At 41.6% G+C, this 19,876-nt stretch overlaps 1 protein-coding gene across 2 annotated transcripts in view; it reads left to right on the top strand.

Annotated features, from left to right (window-relative positions):
- Nucleotides 1–19,876, top strand: part of polr3a (polymerase (RNA) III (DNA directed) polypeptide A) — a 107,033-nt gene that overhangs the window by 80,790 nt on the left and 6,367 nt on the right. For both annotated transcript variants that reach the window (XM_039772875.1, XM_039772883.1), the window contains 4 exons: nucleotides 2,084–2,176; nucleotides 2,349–2,513; nucleotides 3,865–4,029; nucleotides 19,538–19,669. In XM_039772875.1, coding sequence (XP_039628809.1) covers nucleotides 2,084–2,176; nucleotides 2,349–2,513; nucleotides 3,865–4,029; nucleotides 19,538–19,669 — 555 coding nt within the window. The remainder of the gene's footprint in view (nucleotides 1–2,083; nucleotides 2,177–2,348; nucleotides 2,514–3,864; nucleotides 4,030–19,537; nucleotides 19,670–19,876) is intronic.

Below are 19,876 nucleotides of genomic sequence, written 5' to 3'. Positions count from 1 at the left end.
GGTGCCATCTCGTGCTATGTCCATGGCTGTATTTAATGTTACCTTAGTCCTGGCACTTAAAACTTTCTCTTGCAGTTTCGCTGAGTTTGTACCAAACACCACCCTGACCATCTCATCTTCCTCTGCGTAAGCACAGTCCTTAACCTGTGAATATTTAGTGGGAGTTTGCTATTGGATTGCCGCTGACGGACGGCCTTATATGGGCAGGCACTAAATTACAAACGCCAGCGGCAGCCTGTCTATGAACTTAATTTAAAGTGTAGGTTTACATGTGCTTTGTTTCGAGTAGCAGAACTCATGAATATGGTTGTATATGTCACTTTCGCTTCTTCTTATTGCTTAGCTGCCTTCTCAATTATATAATGCATGTTTTCTTCAGCGCTTTTTGGAGGTCTTCCTGGTTTTCTATGTACTGCGTGATTACGTGGGAGGCGTGATGATGTCACACGAAACTCCGCCCCCACGGTGTACAGTAAATGGAGAAAAACAGCTTCCAGTTATGACCATTACGCGTAGAATTTCGAAATGAAACCTGCCCAACTTTTGTAAGGAAGCTGTAAGGAATGAACCTGCCAAATTTAGTAGTGAGTGAGTGAGTGAGTGAGTGAGGGCTTTGCCTTTTATTAGTATAGATTCAGAAAAGCACAGCCGCATGATTTTACATTTATAAGACATTTAAAAATATTTCTGCTTTTACTATAGATTTAAATGCTCATCTCTCTTTTGTTGATTTCATTATATTTTGCCCTTTCTCTGTGCAGTTTTTTCCCTTCATTCTATCTTATTAATGACTAAAATGAGCAGAGCAGGCATGCTGGCTAACAACACTGAGTAATCAAAGGCTGCATCAGGCCCAGTAATTAGTAAATAATGGATTAATTAAACAATTAGAACACCTAGAAAAGTAGAATGAAAATGAAGATGAAAATATTGTTAAAACGAAAAAAATTCATTATTCCCATATAACTGCTTGGTTAATATTGTGTGTGTGTGTGTATATATATATATATATATATATATATATATATATATATATAATTTTACCAAACTTAGGTCTAATTTCTATATTGTTTCCAAAACACAGAACATGGGAAATAACACATCCCTCAATTAGCCCTGGAGTCCAATTAAAAACAGAAACTGGTTGGAACAAAAACTTGCAGCCACAGTGTGCACCCAGGACCGAGGTTGGGAAACACTGCCCTAGGGACAGATAGGAATGAGATTTTAAGCCTCAACCAGGGACCACTTTCACGTAAATTTCCCCTGTTGTTTCTTAGGTTTAGGGATCCTCTCTGTAGCTTTTGAAATCATCTTCCTGGAACTGGAACTAATACCCCCAGGTATCCCTACAATCTTATGATTCACCACACATTTAAAGACTTAAGGCAGCTTTAGGTAGCCTGATCTATATAATACAAAAGAGTCGTGAATACTGTAAAGTGTCTTCTTGATACCACCTATTGAACTCCTGTTCTTTCCTTAATAAGCTGATATCAGCTTATCCACAGAATATGATCTCCTTTCAGTATTCCAACTATGATTTTGGCATAGCTGAATTTGTTACCTCTGTTTGTCTCTTGGCTACATAGACCTCTGTCCCTATTCTATATCACCCTCTTTTGTTTGAGGTGGTGGTATTGACCTGGTGTCCCTCTACTTCAATTAGTATTTACAGCTCAGCTACTGTTTTGAGTGGAAATGTTTTCTGTTGTAAAATCTGTACTTTTAAGTTTAGTGATCTTGTTGGGAGTATCAGGGTGTGTTGTAATACAGATTCTCAGCTTGTGTGTAGCACACAACTGTAATGATATATTTATTATAATATTGTAATATATTATTAATAAAAGTGTACATTGAAAATAGGTACTTATCTGGATTTGGAAAAAATGAAATCATTGTTTACTCAGGTTATTGAATTGTACCCAGCTTGCGATCTATTTCCACTGGCTGCATTCCCAGTGCTCTACACATTGTCTGTAGCAACTTAAATGCTGATTTGTTCAAAAAGTCTCATTTTAGTTATACAGCTTGACTTCCTGAATTGGATAAATAGCTCTGCTCATTAGAATCTTCTTTTAAGATTTCAGAATATATTGAAGAAGTCTTCCTTCCAGATGATTGTTTTATTCTTGTAAAGTTGTCTTTGGAAAGAATTCGCCTATTGAGGTTGGAGGTAATACATTTTTTGAATATGGATGATTGAAATTGTTGAATGTATTTTTTATTCAAATATTACAAGCTTTATTATTAATAACTAATTTAACAAAATGTGTGTTAATCAAATACAAACACAATATGGCAAAGCCTAGCTCTCTCTTTTTTTAAATACAATTTTTTTTTAACAGGTAAATGCTGAAACAGTGCGGTATTCAATATGCATTTCTAAATTAAGAGTGAAACCTGGAGACATTGCAGTGCATGGAGAAGCAATTGTTTGTGTGTCTCCACGTGAGAACAACAAGAGCTCTATGTATTATGTCCTACAGTCTCTCAAAGAAGACTTGCCAAAGGTATAGCTGTTTTCAAAAACAACATAATATTCTGTTTATTTATAGAAAAAAAAACTTTCTCACTCTCATTCAGCATGCAATTTTGTCTCATTAATTGGTCTGTTAATCATTTTATTGTTCATTTAAAAAAGTCTTTTTTTATTTTGATGTCATGTTATAGTATATTATTAAATCTGTTTGCATCCATGGGGGTTGGTTGTGGGTGGTTGTTAGATGTATTGTACTATATCTTCATGCATAAAATGAATTCAACACAATGCGCACAGGGATTGATTAAAATTCCTCAATCCCTACACCCTTTTTATAAGATTTTTATTTAAAACAGAACAAACATCTGGGTTAAAATTGCCCCAGTTTCTCTGAATAGCTGTTGTTTCTTTTAATGTTAATTGCCTTATGGTTAATAAAAGGAAGCAATGAACTTGACATGCAGGTGAGTTATTATGAAGCACTTCAAATACATTTTGCAAGGATACGTTGTGCTTTGATGACCTACGACATCTTATTCAGCGCGTCTTTCATCACTCTGACACCCACATAACTGGCCTCTCCTCAAAATTCATCACTTTGGAAAAACCAGCACATGTGAGTGATGGAGTATCGCTGCAGCTGGCGTCATTTTTGCCATGCACTTCAGTGTGGACACATAAAATCAAAAAGTATTGAACAAAAATTATACATATTATTCTGCATGTGCCGAGGGGTAGATTTAATATGCTCAGTTTTGTGGTCACAGAGAGACAGTAATCATTGCACCAACACTGGGTGTTGTCAGTGTGCTTTAGCAGATGGCCAGGAGGCAAGATATCAGGACTTCGTAGTGCAATGTCTGTAATCCCCTCTGCTACTCAACCTGGTTCTTCAGGTATTCAGCCATCTGTGGAGCATGTCCCTGTTAGGTTCTGACCTAGGTAAGCTGCGATATTTATAAAACAGAAGAAAATTATCAGATTTGGTTGTGCTTCTGGTCAGTTTCATGAAGGTTCTTGGGTTTAAGATGTAATAACAGATGCTGGCCAGTGAAATGTGCAGTTTTTCCTACTAAAGGAGAAAGTGTCAGGCTGTGAAAGCACATAGTTACTTTTTTGTACATAATGAGTAATGAAACTAGGTTACTTTTAAAAGTAACTTTCCACAGAATGTCATTAAATGAGCGCAAGCAAACAGTCAGCGGAAAACGACAGGGAAATACTAATAGAAATATGACATTTCTCATTCATCAAGTTATTTAATAACTGTGTCAGGCCTAATCATAGCATAATGCTAATATAAATAATGCATAAAATTATGCTAATATAATACAGTAATACATTTTTACCCCCAAATTTTTATTTTTTTTTTATTCCTATAGATTGTGGTCCAAGGCATACCAGAGGTTTCTAGGGCTGTCATTCATGTTGATGAACAAAGTGGAAAAGAAAAATTTAAGTTACTGGTGGAAGGAGATAATCTCCGTGCAGTCATGGCAACTCATGGTGTCAAAGGAACAAAAACAACTTCAAACAATACATATGAGGTACAGTAAGACACATATATAGTATATAATTATTGAGTGCTCTAATGATTTAGTTAAATTTAGCTTGGCTTATAGTTTCCAAATGCATACTTTCTTAGAACTATAAATAAGCACTACAATTCAACATTTTCATATACAGTGCATGATTAATTTGTTTTTCACTTAGTAAGATGTTGAAAATAAAATTATTTAAGGGTTAAAAAATGTCTGACATGATTTGTCTTGATTTAAGTTTTTTTCAGCTGCAAAACCTGTATTTATGTCTATCTTTTTTTTAGTCAATAATCAGTAATGATTGGTAGTTCAGTTAAATGAAAGTTTAGTAACTGTTTTCAATTTTTCTTCTGGTTAATACCTCTGAATCGTCAAATAACGTTTTGTTGCTGAGCAAAATGCAATTTTTTGCAAATTGTATATATTTAAAAAAAAAAAGCTATATTTGTTAATTTGTCCTTCAGTGTATTGAGCGAATAAAAAAAAATCTAACTTAATCTCATTAGAGTCCAGGACTAGACTTTTCAATTATACTTTGATATAGCATATTGCAGGTTCAGATTTAGAGCACTAGCACTTGTTTACAAATACAATGTGCTAACTGTAGGTTATTATTACAAATTTTAGCTTTATACAGTATATACTCGAATAACACAGGGGCAAAAAAGTAATGTAGTTGATTAGCATAAACAGATAGAATGAGCTCCTTTGAAATTAAATACTTAAATACAATAGACGATACGAAAACAACTCCAGCTGATTCCTACGAAAGACAGACCTCTAAGGTCCACAGTCACAGTTCTGATGAAAAACACCAGCTGGTCGCCGCCCTCCTCCTTATTATTCCACAATCTCCACAATGATGGACAGTTTTACAAGAAAAAGATTTAATTGTTTTTATCATTTCATTCTAACGGTTAAATTTAAGACGTTACAAAGCATAAATTTTATCAGTTCTTATGTTAGCTTTAGTATATGTTTTGGTTAATTGCTAAATAACAAGGCCTGCATTTTAGCTTAAGCCCATTGACAGATGGCTTTGTATGAAGTAGAAATGATCAATGACTTCATATTTTTGTGTTCTATCAGTGTGGCTGTGGACTTGTTTCATCTTGCAACCTTTCCTTGACTAACAAACATTATTAAATATTTACCTGAAGTACTGTCACAATGTACATTACCTCTAAACTTGTGGTCTGGCAGGTTCGGTCTAGTGGTTAAGTGAAAGTATTAGAAGATAGGCAAAAAATTACTTGAAAGGACATAAATCAGCCCTAATACCTAAGTGGTTTAGCAGTTAGTAATTTTCCCTCTAATTACACTACATACACTGGAATGGGCCATATTTTTTCACACCTGAACATTGCATGTTTTACAGGTTGAGTATCCCTAATCTGAAATTCCAAATTCAAAAATGCTCTAAAATCTAAAACTTTCTGAGCATGACATGGCAACACTAGAGGTCTCTTTATAAAACTGCTTGGATTTGAGTATGAAAACATACATACACCAAAAAACATGAAAATGCAGTGGCAAAAAAAAATCTGATGTAAAACCAGGCATACACACATTTCTATGCGATATAACTTTGTAAATCTCAATCAACTTGTAAATGTTTCCCCCGTGAAACAATTGACAACCCAAAGGTTGGGGTATACTACAAAGTATCAAGCTTTGAAGGAGAGAAGGGTGGCTGAGATATTACTAACCTGTCAGCCAGTTCTCTGAAAAGTGACAACTAATACACAATATAAAATGACAAAAAAATGTTGTTCAGGTGTATGTTACTTTTTGTGTGTAATATGTCTTGTCACAGCTCTAAAAAAATTTAAAAAGTATTATTTTAGTTACCATAAGTTCACATGAAGTCACAAAAAAAGTTAAAGAAACGCCTGAGTCATGTCAGGCTTTCGTGTTAGTGAGTGCCCCAATTGTTAACTTCATTGGTTACTATGATGACAAAACCTGTTTCAAATCACGCCATCAATCTATACTAATAAAAGGCAAAGCCCTCACTCACTCACTCACTCACCACTAATTCTCCGACTTCCCGTGTAGGTAGAAGGCTGAAATTTGGCAGGCTCATTCCTTACAGCTTACTTACAAAAGTTGGGCAGGTTTCATTTTGAAATTCTACACATAATGGTCATAACTGGAACCTATTTTTCTCCATATACTGTAATGGACGTTGGCTCGATGGCCATGGGGGCGGAGCTGCGTATGACATCATCACGCCTCCCACGTAATCACGTGAACTGACTGTGACGCGTGCGTAGAAAGAAGGAAGATCTCCCAAAGAGCGCAGAAGAAAAACGCTGAATACTTTATTTGCGAGATACAAGTTTAATGAGAAGACACGAGGTAAAAACGAGACTTTGGATCACTTTGTAACGGAGTTAAAATTGCTGTAGCGAGAAACTTTTAAGTGCCGGTCTTAGCTAACATTAAATAAAGCCGTGGACATCGCAACATCACACAAGAGAGCAGCTCACGCGAACTGACTGAACACAGTATGAGTGATCACTTCCATGCATCAAACCTGTTCAAAAAACGCATTACACAATTGACCAGGTAGGAAAAGAATATGCTCCAAGTTGAGCTACATAGCTAACGCGATCTTGTGGAAGCAACTTCGTCACGCTACACCAAATACTCACAGAAAAATACACAAGTTAATACACACGCTGTCTCCAGAGTTTCTCCACACTCAATGTGTTCCTTGCATCCCCTTTATACCCTCTGATCTCCCATTTCAATTCAGATGCCTCCAATTTCCAGTAAGGCTCTGCTGCACGGTGACAAGTAATGAGTCTCAGAGACAGACCCTATAAAACGATGCCATTGATTTCAGGCAAGATTGCTTTTCTCCTGGACAACTATATGTTGTATTCTCAAGAGTGAGCTTAGCAGCTTGGTCATATTACAACGGGAGTGCAGCCAGAAACTTTTAAGTGCCGAGTCTTAGCTAACATTAAATAAAGCCGTGGACATCGCAACATCACACAAGAGAGCAGCCGACGTGAACTGACTGAACGCAGTACGAGTGATCACTTCCACGCATCAAACCTGTTCAAAAAACACATTACACAATTGACAAGGTGATGGTTTTATATGTCGTTCGTTTATAAAACAGCGGAGAAGCTGTGTAAAGGCTGTTTCACAAAAAACCAGCGGAGCGTCTTATATGAGCAGGCAGTCAGCTAAAGAAGAGAATCAATAAATATCTATAATCATAAAAAATGAACAAAAACTAACGTACAAGCCGCGGATTAAATAAAGGAAATGTGTACCTGAACAGTAAAGTAAGTCTCGAATAGCTACACAATAACTATAAGAATCATAATAAACGAACAATAAAACAGTATAGAACCGCGAAGCAAGGAGAAACGATGGTGTTCGTTTATAAAGCAGTGGAGAAGCTGTGTGAAGGCAGCTACACAAAAAAACAGCAGACCTATATATATATATATATACACCTATATATATATATATATACACCTATATATATTGTGACGGACAGCCGGGTCCCATGCCCGGCCGGGACGCCTCTGCCGCCTACGTCCCGGGAGCCATCATGGACATTGCAATACCTTCCCGGGCGCTTGGGGCAGTCTCCTGGCAGTGGGTTCCTCCTCAATCTCCCCGTGGCTCCATGGGACATGGAGTCCACCACAGCAGCCGGTTGGGAGATGGGGTGGCAGCTAGGGGTGCTGCAGAGATCCAGACACCACACTGGACGGTTTATCAGCCCCACCTGGAGGTGCAATTAAGACCAGCTGGTCAGGCACCTGGATCACTTCCAGGTGGGGCATAAAAGGGCCTGCCTCCCAGCAATCGAGGCCAGAATCGGGAGGAAGAGGACGAGGTTGCCTGGGAGGAGTGGTGGAGCAGGAAAGTGTTTGGTTTCTTTGTGTGTTTGTGTTGGACTGTGTTTGGGCTGTGTGGCACGGGAAGGCGTGTCACACAGCTGAAGAAAAATAAAGATCTTGAGTGTGAACACGCGCCTCTGCGTATTCTATGCGGGTCGGGCGCTATAAAGCGCTTGTTTACACTGGCGTAGTCGTGCGGATCCCGGCCCGTCCATTTGGGTCGGAACCTGCGGTTTTTACATTTGCTGACCCGGCATAGCGAAGCGCAACAGCGCGGGGCACGGTTCTCGGCTCAGCGGCGTCGGAGAGCGCTCCCGCGCAGCTACAGAGGCAAGTAGTCAGGTCTACACAGCACAGCGCACTGAAGCGCGCGACACGCGGCAGGGCCGCGAGCCAGCACACGCAGGTACAGCGAGGAAGGGAGAAGCGCGCACGGCAGGGGCCGCAGCAGGCACGCCACCCAGCGCAAGAGTACCCAACCGAAGCCGCCGAGGAGCTGCTGCAGGCGCTTTGTCATGGGGAAGAAAAAGCCCGGGCGGACACAGAGGCCAACTGGCAGACGCCGCCACGCTAGTCCGCCGCCGCGGGTTGCAACCGGAGGTAGGTGACGGGTTGCGGTATGTTTTTCCGCCTGCGGGTCATCCTACCTCCTGGACGCCAAGGGGCGAAGCACCCGGTGCGGGCAGGGGGACGAGTGTCCATGGCGTGACGGCGAAGCCAGCTCGGGAGAGAACGAGGCGGAGCTGTGTCTTCCCTTCGGCCTGAGCCAGTGGCTGGCGGAGGAAAGCCCGGACGAAGCTCCCCAGCGTGGTGCCCCGCAAGGAGAGCGGAGCAGTTTCCAGAAGCAGGTAAACGGGGGGGGGACGTGTGTCAATCACCCGCTGAGGAGGATCGGCAGGCGGGGATGACGGACGCCCTTCCCTCTCCTCCAGACTACCCGAAGGGCCCGTGGGGATCCACAGGGTCTTGTTGGCACGCTGGTCGGGAGGGCGACACGGAGAGCCCAAATCCACCGCCGGCCGCCACTATTAATGTTTCTTGGGCTGTAGGGGAGGTGAAGTCCATTGTCCTCGCCCTACAGTCCCTTTTACAAGTTTTTCAGGTCCTGTCGGAGGCGAAGGAGGGGCTGGAGAAGAAGCTCGGTATCCCGTGCGGGCCCTGGCTGAATGGCCGTGGACGGCGGGTGGCCAGCCTCCCACCGGCAGGACAAAGCGGTGCAGGTAAGTGAAGCCGGCACCGCAGAGAAAAGGGGGCGGACGAGACGGCAGCGGTGTTGGTTAGTACTGCCTGTCAGGGGGACCCGCCCACCACACGAGGCTGCTGTTATGACTGACGGCAAGGCGGATGAGCGTGTGGGGAGGCAACAGGTGGAAACCGCTGCCAAACAACCCCACCCCGACCGCCAGCGCCGGTCTTGCGGCAGTCTAAAGGGACGCAGGCGGTGCAGGGTCCCTCCTTTCATAGGGGACTCAGACCGCCAGTGCGCCCCAGAGGAAAAGGGGTAACCGGAAGACGAAACCGGGAACCCGTACATAGCACAGTGTATGCCTGACGGCTTGGAGCCGGGAGGGCTGCACTACAGAGGGCGGAACTGTCACAAGCCCTCCTCGAGGGGGCGAAGGGCAGATGTTCCTGCCTGCTTCCGCATGCAGAGGGGCCGTACTGGAGGGGGTCGGCGGTGTTATACCTGTGGCCGCGGTGGCCATGTCTGGCGGGCTTGTCCCAGGGACGTCGGGGCAACGCCCCCAGACCTGTTTATTCTGTTTTAACAGGGCGCAGCCGCGGAACCAGGAATGCCGACTCCCCGTCCTGGAGAAGACCGGCCCTCGCGGGGCAGGCCGATGAGCCGCACAAGCCTCATCTGAGGGAGGGGCCATGTGACGGACAGCCGGGTCCCATGCCCGGCCGGGACGCCTCTGCCGCATACGTCCCGGGGGAGCCATCATGGACATTGCAATACCTTCCCCGGGGCGCTTGGGGCAGTCTCCTGGCAGTGGGTTCCTCCTCAATCTCCCCCGTGGCTCCATGGGACATGGAGTCCACCACAGCAGCCCGGTTGGGAGATGGGGTGGCCGCTAGGGGGTGCTGCAGAGATCCAGACACCACACTGGACGGTTTATCAGCCCCACCTGGAGGTGCAATTAAGACCAGCTGGTCAGGCACCTGGATCACTTCCAGGTGGGGCATAAAAGGGCCTGCCTCCCAGCAATCGAGGCCAGAATCGGGAGGAAGAGGACGAGGTTGCCTGGGAGGAGTGGTGGAGCAGGAAAGTGTTTGGTTTCTTTGTGTGTTTGTGTTGGACTGTGTTTGGGCTGTGTGGCACGGGGAAGACGTGTCACACAGCTGAAGAAAAATAAAGATCTTGAGTGTGAACACGTGCCTCTGCGTATTCTATGCCGGGTCGGGCGCTATAAAGCGCTTGTTTACAATATATATATATATATACACCTATATATATATATAGACCTATATCACCATTATATCCTCTGATCTCCCATTTCAATTCAAATGCCTCAAATTTCCAGTAAGGCTCTGCTTCACGATGACAATTAATAAGCCTCAGGGACACACCCTACAAAAGGTTGCCATTGATTTGAGGCAACATTGCTTCCCTCCTGGACAAAACTATACGTTGCGTTCTCAAAAGTAACCTCAGTGCACAGCTTGGTCATATTACAACCGGACTGCTGAACTGACAACGTGGTATACAAAGAGATCCTTAACAAATAGTTATTGGTATATTTTCCCTCAGTTTAAAAAGGTTTTCTTTTTAGATCTGTATATATATGTATATATGTGTCTGTGTGTGTGTATATATATATATATATATATATATATATATATATATATATATATATATATATATATATATACTGCTCAAAAGAATTAAAGGAACACTTTTTAATCAGAGTATACCATAAAGTCAATGAAACTTATGGGATATTAATCTGGTCAGTTAAGTAGCAGAGGCACTGCCTTAACTTAACAACAGATGCACTAGAGGGGTAACAATGAGATGACCCCCAAAACAGGAATGGTTTAACAGGTGGAGGCCACTGACATTTTTCCCTCCTCATCTTTTCTGACTATTTCTTCACTAGTTTTGCATTTGGCTACAGTCAGTGTCACTAATGGTAGCATGAGGCGATACCTGGACCCTACAGAGGTTGCACAGGTAGTTCAACTTCTCCAGGATGGCACATCAATACGTGTCATTGCCAGAAGGTTTGCTGTGTCTCCCTGCACAGTCTCAAGGGCATGGAGGAGATTCTAGTAGACAAGCAGTTACTCTAGGAGAGCTGGAGAGGGCCATAGAAGGTCCATAACCCATCAGCAGGACCAGTATCTGCTCCTTTGGACAAGGAGGAACAGGATGAGCACTGCCTGAGCCCTACAAAATGACCTCCAGCAGGCCACTGGTGTGAATGTCTCTGACCAAACAACCAGAAAGACTTCATGAGGGTGACCCAAAGGCCCCATGTCCTCTAATGGGCCCTGAGCTCACTGCCCAGCAGCATGCAGCTCGATTGGCATTCGCCATAGAATACCAGAATTGGCAGATGCACCACTGGTGCCCTGTGCTTTTTACAGATGAGAGCAGGTTCGCCCTGAGCACGTGACAGAAGTGATAGGGGTCTGGAGAAGCCATGGAGAACATTATGCTGCCTGTAACATCATTCAGCATGAGCAGTTTGGTGGTGGGTTAATGATTGTCTGGGGAGGCATATCCATGGAGGGTCACACAGACCGCTACAGGCTTGACAAAGGCACCTTGGCTGCCATTAGGTATCAGGATGAAATCCTTCGACCCATTGTCAGACCCTATGCTGGTACAGTGGCTCCTGGTGCACGACAATTCCTGGCCTCATGTGGTGAGAGTATGCAGGCAGTTCCTGGAGGATGAAGGAATTGATACCATTGACTGGCCACCACACTTTCCTGACCTAAATCCAATAGAACACCTCTGGGACATTATGTTTTGGTCCATCCAATGCACCCCAGACTGTCCAGGAGCTCAGTCATGCCCTGGTCCAGATCTGGGAGGAGATCCCCCACAACACCATCTGTCATCTCATTAGAAGCATGCACCGATGTTGTCAGGCATGTATACAAGAACAATTTTGAGTTGCTGCAATTAAATTTTGGCAAAATGGACTAGCCTGCCACATAATTTTTTTCACTCTGATTTTTGGGGCATCTTTGAATTCAGGGCTCTGTAGGTTGATCATTTTCATTTCCATCAAACGATGTGGCATCCTTTCGTTTTTAACACATTACCCAGTCTATATCAGTATAGATATCCAGGAGGATTTCTTTTTCCCATTGAGATCTGATGTGTTTTCAAAGTGTTCCTGTAATTTTTTTGAGCTGTTTATATATATATATATATATATATATATATAGAGAGAGAGAGAGAGAGAGAGAGAGAGAGAGAGAGAGAGAGAGAGAGAGAGAGAGAGAGAGAGAGAGAGAGAGAGAGAGAGAGAGAGAGAGAGAGAGAGAGAGAGAGAGAGAGAGAGAGAGAGAGAGAGAGAGAGAGAGAGAGAGAATCATGCATTGACAAAAGTTCCCATTTGCTTGTAATGCAAAGTGTGATTAAATGTATTATTTTTTAGCAGCGTTATGGAGCACATGCATCAAGCTTCTCAGCTGTGCTTGTGCTAAGAAAAGGAAAGATTTTAAAAATAACGTAACACGATTGTCAATGTAACCTTTTGTAAGTAGTGCCTGGAGGATTCAGTGTGGAGAAACTCTAGAGACAGCGTGTGTATTAACTTGTGGAATTTTCTGGGAGTATTTGGTGGCAGTGTGACGAAGTTGTTTCGAAAGACGGCGTTAGCCGCGGAGCTCAGCTCAGAGCAAAATGAGGTAAATGGGAGGAGATGATGATGTGACTCCCCCCTAGAGCCACTAAGTGTCAATCCCCCACAAACAGTCTCTCGGAATTTGCATAAGCACACCCCTTCACCTGCAATTTTAACTTAGTTACAAAGTGATCAAAACTCTCGTTTATATCCTGCATCCTCTCATTAAACTTGTATCCTGCATTACCCGTGGGCATGAGAAACGCCAGCGGCAGCCTGTCTATGAACTTAATTTAAAGTGTAGGTTTACACCTTGCTTTCTTTCCGAAGTAGCAGCACTCATGAATATGGTAGTATATGTCACTCGCTCGCTTCTTATTGTTTCGCTGCCTCCTCAATTATATAATGCATGTTTTCTTCAGCGCTTTTTGGAGGTCTTCCTGGTTTTCTACACACTCGCGTTGACAGTCAGTTCACGTGATTACGTGGAAGGCATGATGATGTCTCACGAAACTCCGCCCCCACGGCTTTCGAGCTCAACTCCATTACAGTAAATGGAGAAAAATACCTTCCAGTTATGACCATTACGCGTAGAATTTCAAAATGAAACTGCCCAACTTTTGTAAGTAAGCTGTAAGGAATGAGCCTACACGGGAAGTTGGAGAATTAGTGATGAGTGAGTGAGTGAGACAGTGAGGGCTTTGCCTTTTATTAGTATAGATATGTATATATGTTTGTGTGTGTGTGTGTGTGTGTGTATATATATATATATATATATATATATATATATATATATATATATATATATATATATATATTCAGACCAAAAATTCACAATTTCTCACGATCATATTCCTGTCACAGCATACATCAGTTGCAGAAAATAAGAAACACTTCACAGTGGAAAGAATTGAGCCCTGGAATAGTTTTGCAAAAAAAAAAAATCAAACATAGCCAATATTACAAATGATAGTCTTTGTGGAATAGTACTTACACACTAGCATTAAAAGTTTGGAGTTACCCAGAAAGTTTTTGATTGAAATTGATGCTTTTTATTAAAGTACTATTGAATTGATTTCATAGAGCAGATCATTACTGATGTTACAAATGGCTATTGCATAGCCCCATTTTCAATAGCCATTATTCCAGTGTCCTAGTGGTAAAGTTTCCTAGTCTTTCGTCCTTTGTTTTTTTTTTAAAGGCTAATTGGGTATTAGAAACACCTTTGTAATTGTGTTAGCACAGCTCAAACCTGTTGTTCTGTCCAGTAAACCAAGAAAACTGTTTTTCCTTGGGTTAAAAGGTATTTACATTCCTACAGTTCAATTCTGGGTTCAAAAATAGACAAATAAGCTAGCTCCTTCAAATAACTTGAGAGCCTATTGTTGTTTTGCAAAATAAAGGTTATTCCATGTGACAGATTGACAAGAAACTAAAGATTCTTTACAAAGATGTTCCACTAATTTCTTGAAAGAAGAAGGTATACTGGATCTAACTAGGATAGAATGAGAAGCGGAAAGCCCGGATATATAACCATATAAGAGGACTAGCAAAATACCCGCGCTTCGCAGGGAGAAGTAGTGTGTTAAAGAAGTAATGAAAAATTAAAGGAAACATTTTGAAAATAACGTAACATGATTGTCAATGTAATTGTTTTGTCACTGTTATGAGTGTTGCTGTCATATATATATATATATATATATATATATATATATATATATATATATATATATATAAATATATATATATATATATATATATATAATATATATATATATATAAACTGCTCAAAAAATTAAAGGAACACTTTGAAAACACATCAGATCTCAATGGGAAAAAGAAATCCTCCTGGATATCTATACTGATATAGACTGGGTAATGTGTTAGGAGCGAAAGGATGCCACATCGTTTGATGGAAATGAAAATGATCAACCTACAGAGCCCTGAATTCAAAGACGCCCAAAAATCAGAGTGAAAAATTATGTGGCAGGCTAGTCCATTTTGCCAAAATTTAATTGCAGCAACTCAAAATTATACGCCCGCACTTTGTATGGCCCTGTGTTCTTGTATACATGCCTGACAACATCGGTGCATGCTTCTAATGAGATGACAGATCATGTTGTGGGGGATCTCCTCCCAGATCTGGACCAGGGCATCACTGAGCTCCTGGACAGTCTGAGGTGCAACCTGGTGGCATTGGATGGACCAAAACATAATGTCCCAGAGGTGTTCTATTGGATTTAGGTCAGGAAAGTGTGGTGGCCAGTCAATGGTATCAATTCCTTCATCCTCCAGGAACTGCCTGCATACTCTCACCACATGAGGCCAGGAATTGTCATGCACCAGGAACCACTGTACCAGCATAGGGTCTGACAATGGGTCGAAGGATTTCATCCTGATACTTAATGGCAGCCAAGGTGCCTTTGTCAAGCCTGTAGCGGTCTGTGTGACCCTCCATGGATATGCCTCCCCAGACAATCATTAACCCACCACCAAACTGCTCATGCTAAATGATGTTACAGGCAGCATAATGTTCTCCATGGCTTCTCCAGACCCTTTCACTTCTGTCACGTGCTCAGGGTGAACCTGCTCTCATCTGTAAAAAGCACAGGGCACCAGTGGTGCATCTGCCAATTCTGGTATTCTATGGCGAATGCCAATCGAGCTGCATGCTGCTGGGCAGTGAGCTCAGGGCCCATAGGGACATGGGGCCCTTGGGTCCCCTCATGAAGTCTTTCTGGTTGTTTGGTCAGAGACATTCACACCAGTGGCCTGCTGGAGGTCATTTTGTAGGGCTCAGGCAGTGCTCATCCTGTTCCTCCTTGCCCAAAGTAGCAGATACTGGTCCTGCTAATGGGTTATGGACCTTCTATGGCCCTCTCCAGCTCTCCTAGAGTAACTGCTTGTCTCCTAGAATCTCCTCCATGCCCTTGAGACTGTGCAGGGAGACACAGCAAACCTTCTGTCAATGACACGTATTGATGTGCCGTCCTGGAGAAGTTGGACTACCTGTGCAACCTCTGTAGGGTCAGGTATGCCTCATGCTACCAGTAGTGACACTGACTGTAGCCAAATGCAAAACTAGTGAAGAAACAGTCAGAAAAGATGAGGAGGGAAAAATGTCAGTGGCCTCTACCTGTTAAACCATTCCTGTTTTGGGGTCATCTCATTGTTGCCCCTCTAGTGCATCTGTTGTTAATTTCATTTAACACCACAGCAGCTGAAACTGATTAACAACCCCCTCTGCTACTTAACTGACCAGATTAATATCCCATAAGTTTCATTGACTTTATGCTATACTCTGATTAAAATCTGTTCCTTTAATTCTTTTGAGCAGTATATATATATATATATATATATATATATATATATATATATATATATATATATATATATATATATATATACACACATACATACACACACATTATATATACAGTATATATATATATATATATCTATATATATATATATCTAATATCTATATATACTGTATATATATCTAATATCTATATATATATCTATATCTCTCTCTCTCTCTCTCTCTCCACACACACACACACACATTATATCTTATATATATCTTATATATATATATATATATATATATATATATATATATATAATAATACCAGCTTAGCAGACAGAGTGGCGAAGTACTGCCTTAAAAGAAGAAAATTAAACCTTTTTAAACTGAGGGAAAATATACCAATAATTATTTGTTAAGGATGTCTTTGTATACCACATTGTGAGTTCGGCCCTCCGGTTGTAATATGAACAAGCTGTGCGCTGAGCTTACTCTTAAGCATGCAACGTACAGTTCGCCATGTGAACAGTAATCTTGTTTCAAATCTCACAGCTTGGATTGCTGCTGTCATAATCGGTTTGAGTTTCATGGTTTGTTTCAATTACGACAGTATTTGTAGGACTTGTGTTGAAGTGACATTCGGCATCTGTCAAGCGTTGTAAGTATACAACCAGTTTCCTCGATAACTTCACATCCAGCTTTTGAGAGTTTAAACATTCATAAACATCAAAGTGTCCACTACTGAAATCGTCATCTGTGAATCTAAGACGTTTAAGAGGCATTGGCAGTTGTCCAAAGGTGTAAAATATTTGGCCATTTCGGTACACTTGAAAGCGACAACCGAACAATTCAGCGGCAGCCATCAACTCACATGCAGAACCATAGGTGAAGGGCTTAAGCATTTCACTCTTCTAGTGCTCCTGTGTAGTATAATTATCTCCTGTACCGTCATCAGTCCACACCTTGAATCTGTCCCAGTCATTCAATACATAAGACACAATGTTTCTCCAGATATCAAGAGTGAGCCTGATATGGCCGTGCAATATGTAACACAGAGAATGGAAAAGATAGGTGCCATCTCCAGGCATGGAAACCACTCAGTAAGTGACAGTTCTTTGATCGATGGTGATCACCTCGATAGACATGTTAATGCGGGTACGGTTGTAATGATAAAGGAAATGGGTACCTGAACAATGTAAAGTAAGTCTAAAATACCTATACAATAACTATAATCGTAATAAATGAACAATAAAACAGCGGATTAAATAAAAAGGCTGTAGTTATCAGCAGGGAGACAGGAATCCCGTGGCGAAGCAAGGAAGGGAATGAAGAGACTTGAGCGACGGACGGCCTTATATAGGCAGGCAGCCAACAACGTGGGAGGCGTTGGGATGGGGGACCCAACGCCGCCTCACATGGTGACTGAGCTGCAGGTTATGGACATATATATATATATGTACGTAAGTAGGATTCAGTTAGCGTTGGGAACCCGCGTACCAAATTTCTTGAAGATGGGCCCATAAGTAACAAAGACTGTTGAAAAGTTCAATATGGAGGCCGACAGTGGCATCATACCACCGAAATAAGTACCAAATTTCAGCCTTTTACCTACATGGGAATTTGGAGAATTAGTGACGGAAAGTTCAATATGGTGGCCGACAGTGGCGTCATACCACCAAAATAAGTACGTACATCGGTTTCGGTTAGCACAGGGAAGTCGCCTACCAAATTTCGTGAAGATGGGACCACAAATAAGAAAGTTCAACTTGGCGGACGTTGTCGACTGTTATCGACAATTATGACCGTTACGCGTAGAATTTCGAAATAAAACGTGCTTAACTTTTGTAAGTAAGCTGTAAGGAATAAGCCTGCCAAATTTCAGCCTTTTACCTACACGGGAAGTTGGAGAATTAGCGAGTGAGTCAGTCAGTGCTTTGCCTTTTATTAGTATAGACAAGTACATCATCAGAGTCTGTAATTTGAGAAATAGACATCTTACAGGTCCTGAGTTGTCTGGAATCCTAGGGTACCGCTGGTTTGATTTCATTTTAAATGAGCGGTTGCTCATGGTGTCCCAAATGAGGCATGTGCCCTGTATTGTGAGGGAGCTTCAGTTATGGCCATGTGATGCGATTCCCCGAGGGTAAACCGGCTTGACGGGTCCTCATTGTTGAAGATGCGAATGGCTGGACCAGGCCAGGGGGATGCCCACTTAACACCTAGCTTCAGCAGAAAGAGGGTCATTTCCAGAGGGTGGGACTGGACTGTGTATCCGCCTGGGGTGTTGCCAACCAGGATCACAAACTATTTCGTTATGAGGTAGATGCGGCAACACACTGTACCAGTGAATGCTCCCTGACCTGACCTTTTGGCTGCTCATATTCTGTATTTAAAAACTTATAACACCCAGAGAATTACTTCCATTAGACTTTTCATAGTATTAAATATTTTTGTCTCTTTCATCATTATCTTCTTTTAGTTCACTTATTTCAGTTTGGTTATGCTACCTTTATTTTTGCCCAACTAATGTCAGGTTATAAAACATGCATATAACCTCCTTTCATCCATCCATCCTTTTCCGTTTATCCGAGGTCGGGTCGCGGGGGCAGCAGCTTGAGCAGAGGCCCAGACTTCCCTCTCCTGGCCACTTCTAGCTCTTCCAGGAGAATCCCAAGGCATTCCGAGGCCAGCCGGGAGACATTGTCCCTCCAGCGTGTCCTGGGTCTTCCCTGGGGTCTTCTCCCTGTTGGATGTGCCCGGAACACCTCACCAGGGAGGTGTCCAGGAGGCATCCTGATCAGATGCCTGAGCCACCTCATCTGACTCCTCTCGATGCAGAGGAGCAGCGGCTCTACTCTGAGCCCCTCCCGGATAACCTGCATATAACCTTAATATTCAAAAAACTCAACAAAACTTAAAATGCAAGGTAAATAAAACTAATTCGTGCCCTGATAATATACAAATGATTACTTTATTCCTCCACGATGTGGTATATTTTTATTTCACCAAAATAAAGTTAACTGTAATAATGAAACACGATTGTCTCTTCATTTGGTTACATGAAAATTGTCTTGAATATTAATGTTTAGAAACATAATGATTCAGAAGATGTGCCTTCACAAGGTGTGACAGATTTTAAATGCTGCAGAGCAGTTCCTTTAGTTTGCCTGTTTTTATAGGTAATCAATTAAAGAATATTAATATTTAATAATGATTATGTAGAAGTATTGCTTAAAAATTAATGAGTTTAAAAATAAGAAGTCATTTTGAGAGCTTGAATCAGTTTTGATAAGATATATTGAAATATTCTTAGTTCACTTTATTTCAGCTTGTACATGTACTACAAATACAGAAAAATTGATTAATATGCCATCTCCTTCTTTTGTCTTCTAAAAATTAACTTTATTTCTGTCCTGTTAAAAATATAATTTTCCAGTTTCCTGTGTCAGTGAGCCTTAATATATTGTTACGTTGTTTTTACTCCTCATATTCATACTTCTGAATAATAATAGTTTTATTTAAATGTTTTAAAGGTTGAGAAGACATTGGGTATTGAAGCTGCCCGAACAACCATTATCAATGAGATTCAATATACAATGGTGAATCATGGAATGAGCATAGATCGAAGACATGTTATGTTGCTTGCAGATCTTATGTCGTACAAGGTTTGTTCATCATTTAGTAAATATGTCATTTTTGGCAAGTAGATATAAGCTTTTTCAAATCCGTTTTCCATTCTTACATTGTTTGAACTTTACAAGTATAGTTACTTTAAGGAAAGTGTAATTTTATTTAATGTACAAATTGCATCTTTTTATTACAATCTTCTAGTTTAGTTAAAAGATACATCCAAGGAAGCACTGGGACACATT

The sequence above is a fragment of the Polypterus senegalus genome, chromosome 1 (genome assembly GCF_016835505.1).
Source record: "Polypterus senegalus isolate Bchr_013 chromosome 1, ASM1683550v1, whole genome shotgun sequence".
NCBI lineage: Eukaryota > Metazoa > Chordata > Cladistia > Polypteriformes > Polypteridae > Polypterus > Polypterus senegalus.
This window is presented reverse-complemented; position numbering and strand designations above follow the sequence as displayed.